Genomic DNA, 10,096 nt, shown 5'->3' with positions numbered 1-10,096 from the left:
GGGAATCCCAGAACACTTGATCGTGCTAATGAGAAACCTATACTTGGACCAAGATGCAGTCATCAGAACAGAGCAAGGAAACACTGCATGGTTCAAAACTGGGAAGGGCGTATGCCAGGGATGTGTCTTGTCTCCATACCTTTTCAACATGTATGCAGAACAGATTATCCGGAAGGATGGGGTCTATGAGTAGAAATGTGGGGTCAAGATTAGTGGAAGATCTATCAACAATCAATCTGTGTATGCAGATGACACAATCCTGCTTGCTGAAACTGAGGAGGACCTGCAGCACTTGCTGCAGAGGGTCAAGGACTGCAGCCTCCAATATGGATTGAGGCTCAATGTCAAGAAGACAAAGATTCTCACCACTGGGCCTATTGACAGCATCAGGATGGATGGTGAAGAGATTGAGATTGTTCACAGCTTTAGTCAGCTTGGCTCCACTCTAAGCACCAGTAGCCAGGAAATTAAAAGACGTATTGCCATGGGAAAGTCTGCTCTTAGGAAACTCTCCAAAGTACTGAAGAGCAATGGTCTCTATGGAGACTAAGGTGCATTTGATGCATACAGTCTTTGCTATCACTTGTTATGCATCAGAGAGTTGAACAATGGCTTAGGAGGATAGAAGAATTGATGCCTTTGAGCTGTGGTGCTGGAGAAGAGTATTGAGGGTACCATGGACTGCCAAGAAAACAAACAGATTCATCCTAGAAAGGGTTAAACCAGGTGGCTCCTTGGAGTCAAGGATTCTGAGGCTCCATCTAATATACTTTGGACATGTTGTAAGGAGGGGCCAGTCCTTGGAGAGGGACATCATGCTTGGGAGGATGGAGGGACAGCACAGGAGGGGAAGACCCTCTATGAGGTGGATTGATTCAGTGACTGGGGCAATCTGGATGGTTGTGTCAGAGAAAGTGATTGGCACAGGACAGAGCGGAGTTTAGGGCTGTTCTACATAGGGTCGCTATGAGGTGCAAGCGACTCGACGGCACATAACAACAACAACAACAATCTCCTGGGAGTTGATTGCCCATCGTCCTCCGCCCCCCAACAGCGGCTGGTGGACTTGAACCTCCTGTTTTCGTGTTGGCTGCACGGTCCCTTCTGTGCAGTTTACAGCCTCACAAAACCTGCTTGGTGGTCTGCTATGGGTCAGTTCTGACTCCACGGCAGCGAGCTTGGGGTTTTTTTGGCTAGTTCTTGTAGTTGGTAGGGTGTTACGGTGCCAACTCAAAGCCCTTGAGTGTTTCCCTGGTGGTTCGAATCCACCAGGTGGTTGCTGGGAGAAAGGTGGGCAGTCTCCTCCTGTGGGATCTACGGCTTGGAGAGCCGGCTGGAGGGCGGACTGTGGGCCGGTTCCGAGCCGTGGGCGCTGCGTCTGAGGACCCCTTCCTCCAGCCCACCTCTGTCTCCTCCTCTCCACAATGGCGCTGGGCCTCGGGCGCACCACCCCCACCCCATGATCCTCCCCCGACACCCGCTTTAGCACTCAGGTTGCCAGGTTAGCACTCAGGGTCCCCACCAGCACTGCTCGGGACCCCTCAGCACTGCACGGGACCCCCTCAGCATTGCACTGGACCCCCGTCTTCTCCCACTAGGAGACTGTGAAGCCTCTTTTTTAATAAAGCCCACCCCCTCCAGGAAGCTCTTCCGACAGAAATGGCGGGTACCGCCGATCTCGGGGGTTGAGGGGACCTTTCTCACCTTGATTCCCGGACCAAGCAGATATCCAGCCTCTGCAGAGCAGGGTCTCCTGGGGGCGCTCGGCGCGTAAGGCGTGCAAGGCCAAGGCCGGAAGTTGGAGATATCCAGCCTCGTATTAGGGTTTCCGAGAGCAAAGGGCAGGGGCAGGGAGTTGGGGGCGGGCCTTCGGGAGCGCCATAGAATCTATCAAAGCAAGAGACATCTCTTTATTCTGGTGTTAAGTCCACCAAGGTTAGAACAAGCACTCACACTCAGAAAAAGTCTTCACGTCCCAGCTCCCTAGAGGGGCAAGACTGGGGCCACATGGCTCTGAGCTTTCCCTGTTTGTGGGCCTCACCCCGATTCTAGGAAAGGCCTAGCTGAAGCTGACCTGCCACATTAGACAGCCTCCCTCCCTGAAATCCTCTGGACAGCAGTCAGGACAGCAGCAGACAGCTCCAGCCCACCCCTCTGTGGAAGACCAGAATGACGGGCGGAGTCGTGTAAGGATGTGCCTTCCTTATCTGGTGTGTCACCTTGAGGTGTCACTGATCTCTGCTGCCCGGGGATTGCCCTCCTCAGACCCTCCCTTGTCCCCTAGAGTGCTTGCTCACTGATCACAAGAGGATGCCCAGCCTGTCCTCTCTCCTGGGACCCTCTGGTGGGTGTGCAGGCAGCTGTGGCCATTCTCTGTGGGAACCCCATTTTTTCTGGGGTTTGGCTTCTCCACACCTCCTACCTGGAGGGCCTCATGGTGGCTTCTCTTTAACTAATTGCCTTTCTGGTGGCGATGTGACATGGGGACACTCATGGGAAAGGATAGCATATGTGATAAAAGGCTTTGTGTGCATGAATTGTTGTGATAGTTAGTGGGCATTTTACCAGGTTATTTACCTGGTAATTTATTTTCTTTTACCAGGTGCCATGCAATCAGTTTGGACTCCTGGTGACTGATGTGTATCCAGGTAGAATACGCTCCATTGGCTGACTTCTCAGAAGTGCATCACCAGGCTTTTCATCCCAGGTGCTTCTGGATGGATTTGTCCCTGCAACATTCAATAAGCAGGTAGGAACATTCATAGTCTTGAGTCACTGTATCGGAGAGGATAAATGCACCAACTATTAATAGTTGCGTACAAGGCATACTTGGTGACCTTTTCTCACCCCCTTTGTCTCCCTGTGCCCTTGGCTGTGGCCCTATGGCACTGACTACACAGAGCTCTGAAAGGGAGTGTTGGGATTTGATCTCATTGACTCAGGCACTATAAGAGACACTCACTGCCAGTGAGCTGTAACCGACCTATAACTGACCCTTCAGTGGGTTTTCACAGGGTGAATATTGCTCATCTTTCACCCATGGAACAGTAGGTGTGTTTGAACTGCCTACTTTTGGGGTAGCAGTGCAACTCCTTACGTATTAGACCAAAGAAGAAAACAGGAAAGGTTCTTAGTCCTAAGAAGCTGTGTTACTCACATCAACAAACTTCAGTATCTAGGACAAAACCAGTCTTCCTTCTGTTTTTGCAAATCCAGACTGACTGTACCTCAGCCACATTCATGTTTCCGTGTTGTTTGTGATGCTTTCATGCTACAGCTATAGAGTTGCGTGGTTGTGACCAAAAGCCTGTGTCCCACAACGCCTCAAATGTGTGTAAGCTGAGTCTTCCCTGCAGATGTCTGCCAACTGTCGTAAGCCGTGGGAGAGGCCAATGTTCACACGAGTGATTATAAAGTGAGGCAGTATCTGATCACAGCCAGGATCCTTGTAGAAAGGGCTATAAGATGAGGCCACTGGGTATTTTTCATGGAGCTAGACCACTCTAGGGTCTTCACGGAGCTTCCATGTTAGAGCTGAGGTTTTAGGAGTGAGTTGGATTGAGGCCAGCTGATTCGGCTAAGGGTATTTCAGGTAAGGTCATCCTCATCCTTGTCTGTTCCCTGGAATGGCTCACTTGGAAAACCTCAGGGTACAGAGGCATGGGTCCCCACTCCCAGAGATCCTGACTGCAATTTTTCAGGGCTTTGGAAGCTCCTCTGGTGATCCTAGGATAGCCCGCATGGTGAAGAGGGGTCATGGGGTGAACAGTTTGGAGTCAGGTCGGGACAGTGAATTGTGGGTGCCGGGCTAGGGCAGTGCTGTGAGGGAGAAGCTGGCCAAGTGGGGACTCGACACCTGGGCCAAGCAAATGGAACCTGTCTTAGCAAGGGAAACCAAGGCACAATTTGGGCATGCGAGCAGCTGGAGCAGAACTGTATGTCATTGTCAGTTGTTGCCTCTGAGGCAGCTCCAATTCACCACCATCCTGTGTCCAACAGAGTGAAGGGCTTTCCAATTCTGTGCCATTTTCATGATCATTGGTGTGTATTTCCTTCTCCGGAGTTTAGTCACCCCTGATGATAAGGCTAAATATCTAGTCAAAGTTTCTGACAGTATTCAGCGATCCATCGGGTTTTCAGTAGCTAATTTTGCAAGTAGATTGCCAGGCCTTTCTTCCTAGTCTCTCTTAACCTGAAAGTTTCACTTAAACCTGCCCAACATTGTAGTCCTGTTCCTCCTGGTATTTGAAAGCTAGTGGTGGACCTTCCAGCATAATAACAACACACAAGCCACCATGCAGGGCAGATTGATAGATGGCCAAGAGCTGCAATAATAAGTTTGAAGAAGGAATAAAAAAATATGGAACTTATTAGGGGCTTTTTGCAGACATCTTAGTAAAAGAAGGAGCATGTTTTTTTCACTGAGTGCGAATCACAGTGTCAATAGCTTGAGTGTAGAATTCTAGAGGACAGCTAGGGGCTGCCTGAAGCTACCTGGGCCCTCAGGCCAGCAGCTGTTTTTACCCAGAAGTGAGAAAGTACTTTTGTCCTTTTTTTAAAAAAAAAATAAAACAAACAAAAAAAACCTGGTTGGTGTATCCTTTAGGAAAAAGATATTTTGGAGGGGCATTTGCAGACCTTGGAATCCTTTAGATCTGACTGCTCCTGAGTGAAAGATGCCAGAAAGGATGACAAGGCTTTGGGCTTAAATGGTTGGAGGGATTTTGACAGACTTTGCCAGGTTAAGTGGACACCAGAGGAAGAGAGTGATCATGAAATAAAGTGGATTTGGTTTTGAACATAAAAAAAGCCAATTGACAAGAAAGAAAGGCCATCCTTTATCATGAGAGATCTGCACCTCTTGAAGTGACCGAACTTTTCTGTGTTCACATGAAAATACAAAACAAGAACAAGGTGGGGATTTCGAGACTCCATAGCTGTGGAGTTCAGAGAGGGAGCTGATGCCCTTTGTGTACTCAGAGCATGTAGTTAGGACCTGGCTGGGTTGAGCCTCAGGCTTGAGAGATGTTTCATTTCAGGAAGCCTCCATCTGGTTTCTGAGGCTGTCATTTTTTATACAAGGAGCCTGGCCATCTCTTTCCCTCAGAGCAGCTGGAGAATTTGAACTTGATTTGGTTACCAGCCAGAATCTTTGTGCATCCCACCACCAAAGCCCCAGGAATTCCAGGTAACTGCTTCCTAGACCTCAGATTCTTCCCTCGACATTTTTAGGACAGAGATTTTTTTTTTATATTATTGGGAAAAACATGTTGGGGATACAAGGTGGTGAGGGTTGGGAGCAGAAGGGTGAGGATGGGCAGGAATGAAAATTGCAAGGATGCAGTTGCAGAGCTGCACAATTTGGTTGGTGGGGGGAGCAGGTGAAGGAAATGAAAGGATCCAGTGGGGACCAGAAGACACAGGGCAATGCATAGTCCAGTGGTGATTAAACAAACTTGTCTTTTTCACTTGGTTTCTCATTTCGGAATTGGGCACAGCCTCTCTGGCTTCTTCATACTGAACAGGGGCATTGATGTGAAGGGGGAAAGGGAATATTTAATATCCTACAGACTATAGAACAAACAAGTCTGTCTTGGAGAAAGTGCAACCTTAGAGGCAAGGAATGAATGGGAGCGAACTTCAGGGCACAGGGCTAGGGTCCCACACATCCCATTCTATAACCTGGTGTTGGGTGCCAAGAAGTCAGTTATGACTGCTTATGACCTCCCGCACAGCGGTAAAACACTACCCAGGCCTGCGCTGGGTTCAGGGACAGGTCTGGAGTAAGACTCAGTGTTAAGGTTATCTATAAGAAAGGGAGCAAATCTAGAGAGAACAAACTTGTGAGTTATAAGTAGAAGGGCTTTGGGGGTGTTACTTTTGGGTGTACTGGAGGAGAGGATGGAGGAAAGTAGCCTAGATAAAATTCTCTATACACCTTATTTCTACCCAGGGGTCAGATGGCACAACCTGAGGGCTGAGGAGCTCACCCTGAGGGCCAGCTCGCCCCAAGGGCCGGACATGGTTCGCCCCGTACCCCAAGGGCCAAAAAGCTCTTCCCCAGGGCCAAATAGCCCACCCCAAGGGCTGGAAAGCACACCCCGAGGGCCAGGCAACACACCCTAAGCGCTGGCTGGCAAACTCTCCCACTAAAGCTCCCCCCCCCAAGTCCCTACCTTGCGCCTCACTGAAGACCATGTAGCCAGGGACAGCGTCCCCAATTCCAGCACTGCCACCTTTACCCCCCTCCTAAATAAGTGGTCATACTGTAATCTCAAGTGTCACTGCCCTCCCCCTTTATAAATGGAGAAGGGAACCTGAGAAGGATGAACAGACATCCCCCAGATCTAAACAGTTCTTGGCAGAGGCAGTCAACAGATCAAAGGATGTAGTACACTTAGGATATCTGCCATCTTGGACATGCTGCCACTGTTAAGTGTCATCAAGTTGTAGACAGCTCACAGTGGCTCTCATCAATTCATTGTATTGGTGATCCTCTCTGGCCTGCCCAAGGAAACCCCAGCCTGCTACTGCATCTCCCGCCACCGCCATCTTGGCTCCAAGAATTCTCCCCAGAACATGGCAATGTGGTGACTCCACTGCACCATCCTGGGGGTATGGGGGGAGCGGACGGTGCCTACTGTCCATCCTAGGTGAGGGGATCACTGGGGTAAGGCAGTGGTAGCATCATGGAGCTGCGGCTGCTGCGTGGGCTTGGCAGCAGGAGGCTGGGGGCCGTGGGACTCAACCATTCCTCCCTGGGAATCCTTGACCTCCTGATGTTGAGTCTAAATCTGCACCCAAGACCAGTTATCAACTGTCTAACTGTTCACTGCCACCTTGGAATCAGGACAGAGATTTATGCCCTGGGGATACCCTCACTAGACCAGGGTCATCCACTCCTTGAAACCGGCTGCTCATGCTGACGGCCATCTCTCAGGGCTCCTACCCCACCCCCACCCCGGGGCTGACAGCAGGAGGGGCAGGGCGGCCTCTACTTCATTCCCAGGTGCATGCTCACCTCATTCATTATTGAAGGTTCTCAGTTTATGACTGCCACCCTAGACTCCACTGTCTGTGGACCTGAAGCTCCACCCCGCACATGCAGGACCTCACCTTCCTAGGTGTTCCATGTTGGAAGGCAGTGGGAGCTCCGTGCTCCATGACTGTTTCAGGCATCTCTGGATGGAGTTCTATGGCACCTCACTGTTCTGGTTGGTTCTGTCTGTCCTCCTCCACCCTGACATCTTCCAGGGGTTTGACAACCCTCCCTCTACTGACCCAGTGTGGCCCTAGATGTCCCCTTGTCATCTAGTGGGCTTTGACTGCTGACAACCCCAGAAAACTGCTCCATAAGGTTTCATTGGCTCAGTTTCCAGAAGATCACCAGGCCTTTCTTCCAAGGAGCCTCTGGGAGGATGTGAACGTTAATTGCTTTGTTAGCTAAACCATTCACTGTTTGCACCAACCAGAGACTCCAACTTAGAATACCCTCCCACTGAAGGACTTGCTGGGCCCCAAAGCCCTGTCTCATTGGCTCCACCCTCCCTCTGCCCCCTCCTTTACATTGTATGACCTGCACCATGTAATCAAGGAGATAAGTTTAATTCATCCTAAGTAACTGGGGCTGCAGCCTTATATTCTCTATCCGAGAGCACCCACATAGCAAACGCTCAATTAATGACTGGGAATGGGGGGAAGAACCAGCCCAAAAAGGTTGCTTTTCATGCAATTTAATCTCTCTCGTATCTACACAAGCTAAGCAAAACAGGTGTATAACTTATTTTTACAAAAAAGAAAGACTGAAAGGATTACAGGAAACCAAAAACTGATCACCTTTGGCTTATTTCTCCATCTTGTCATCCTCACTATCTGATGTGAGGTGCTTTCACAATCTCCTTTCTCTCACTATGCTGGCAGGCAAAACACAAAGTATTACTCTTAAACCAGATAAACAGTAATAAACAGGTGATCCATATCATTCATAAACTTAAGATTCTGAATTAGCTATTACAAGGAATAACGTGAAAAACCTGAAAACAGAGGATAGGGGGAAGATAAACTGAATATTGAATGCATCCTACCCCTCCTCAGCCCCACCATGTCTTCCACCACTGAGGTTAACAGACTTTATTAAGCACAAAGTGGGGAATCTCCTCTAGTTTCCCTAGGGGGTGGAAGATCCAGCACCCTTGACCTTTTCTGGGGCAGCAGGACCAGCCTCGGCTGCACCTTTGGCTCTGGCTTTCTCTTCCTCCTCTGCCAGTGCCTCTTCATATTCAGCTTTGAAATCACTGGGGCTGGTGCCGTTGACTTTGGCCAAAAATGCCAGGACTTCCATCTTGCTGGTTTGAGCATAGGCTCTGGGACCCCACACGAACTCGTACCGTGGAGGATAGCCAGGTAAGAGCCTGTGCTCCAGGTACTTTGCTTGAACAAAATCAGAGATCAGTTTCTTGGGCTCCCCAAAGATGAGGTGATGCTGCCCAACGTAGATCCCCAGCTTATTTAAGAATTTCCAGAGCTCTTTCTCAGTGGCTCTGTTGCCATTAATGAAGATCATACCCAGCAGAGGCATGAGGAGGCCGGTTTTGGGCAACTCTCTCTGACCACTTGCGGTGGGATTGCTGGGAAGGTTTAGCTTGCTGACGAGGGAGTAGACGTGGCTGCCAGGGTGTTGCTCCGTCAGGTAGATGCCGAAAGCGAGCTCCAGGCGCTTGGTGGTGACTTTAAGGATCTCAGGGAACTCATGGCTGTACTTTCGGGTGATGGTCTTCAACATCTCTTCCTTGGTGATGAGCTCATCCATTTTGTACTTGTGAAGCATCAACTGCATCAGGAGACAGGCCCTGGTGTTGAAAGGATTTTTGGGGGAGACATCTCTGGAGCTCCCGGTGTTCTCCGAGCTTGACCCTTCATCAGCTCCGTTCTTCTCCCCTTTGCGATCTTTGCGAGCTCTTGGCCGGGAGCGACGTGCACCTCCAGCCAGTGCTGCAGCTCCAGCCAGTGATGCACCTTCAGCCTGCGCTGCACCTCCAGCCAGTGCTGCACCCTGAGTGCTGGGACCCGGGACTGGCTCCTGAGGGCTACCAGCAGTAGAAGAGCTTTGGGGTGTGCCCTCAGTCTCAGGAGAGAAATCCAGGGAGGCCTGAGCACCCTGAAGACTCTGGCTCTGCCCGCGGGCCTGGCAGTATTTCTTGGCACGGAGCTTGGTCTTCCGCCCACGAGGCATGATGGCTGCTCAGGGACAGTAGGTAGGAGTGTGGCCAAGAGGGCAGCTGCTGTGGTCACTGGAAGACAAAGACAAGAGAACCTGAGTCCCTCCACAGGGAGCCGACACCTCGGTGTTAGGAGGGCCGCTGGGTGGGTCTCCTTGGGGCCCTGCACAAGTCACCCCCAGAACCTGCGGGAGGATGTCACAGTGAAACTCAGTCCGCCATCTTCCAGCCTTTTCTGTACCTAACTGGGGCTCACAACAGTGGAGATGATGGGGATCCTCTGTCTTGGGAGGGAGCGCCTTTCTATTCACATCAAGGAGAACAAAGAAACTGTTGGGCATCTTAGGGGCACCCCCTTCCCCTCCTTTTTAGAGGGTGCCACCTCAGAGCTCCCTGAAACCCCCAAGCAAGACATGAAGGTATGCCGGGTCCACCTGCTTTGCCAGGGAGGGTCACCAAGCACTGGCAGTGCTGTGAGGTCCTTTCTGTCCCTGTCGCCTTCACTTCTCATTCCCGGTTCTCACTTGGGCCCCACACTGGGTCTGAGACCCTCCTTTTGTGGCTTACACAAGGGTGACCCAGGGACACCCCGATCATCGCCCAGGCTTCCCGCCCCGCCTCCCAGGGTTCGAGCTCTTCCTGTGCTGGTCGGGGCGGCCTCTCTGCTGTTCACAGGTCCACTAGGAGTCACAGACGGCGTGATGGTTCCTCACAATTTCTCAGGGGTGTTTCCCTGGCCCCCTCAGCTTCCTATCTTGACTCCTGGCACGGTCCCCGGGCCCAGAGCTCATTGTTGACTTGCGTGTGCTGCGTTTCCACAGCCGACCCACCTCCCCGAGACGCCGAGGCCGCAGTGGGCCGTGGCTCTGAGAATGGAC

General features: G+C 51.1%; 1 protein-coding gene across 1 annotated transcript; it reads right to left on the bottom strand.

The window, feature by feature from the left end:
* Positions 1 to 8,167: 8,167 nt before the first annotated feature.
* LOC102857557 (melanoma-associated antigen B1-like) lies at positions 8,168 to 9,232 on the bottom strand. The gene has a single exon (XM_006892427.1). It carries the CDS (start codon positions 9,230 to 9,232, stop codon positions 8,168 to 8,170), a length of 1,065 nt encoding a protein of 354 aa, XP_006892489.1.
* Between the last annotated feature and the right edge of the window lie 864 nt (positions 9,233 to 10,096).

Source organism: Elephantulus edwardii, unplaced genomic scaffold (assembly GCF_000299155.1).
Source record: "Elephantulus edwardii isolate Elephantulus edwardi_28Jun2011 unplaced genomic scaffold, EleEdw1.0 scaffold00115, whole genome shotgun sequence".
Classification (NCBI taxonomy): Eukaryota; Metazoa; Chordata; class Mammalia; order Macroscelidea; family Macroscelididae; genus Elephantulus; species Elephantulus edwardii.
The sequence above is the reverse complement of the archived record's forward strand: the minus strand, read 5'-3'. Positions and strand labels throughout refer to the sequence as shown.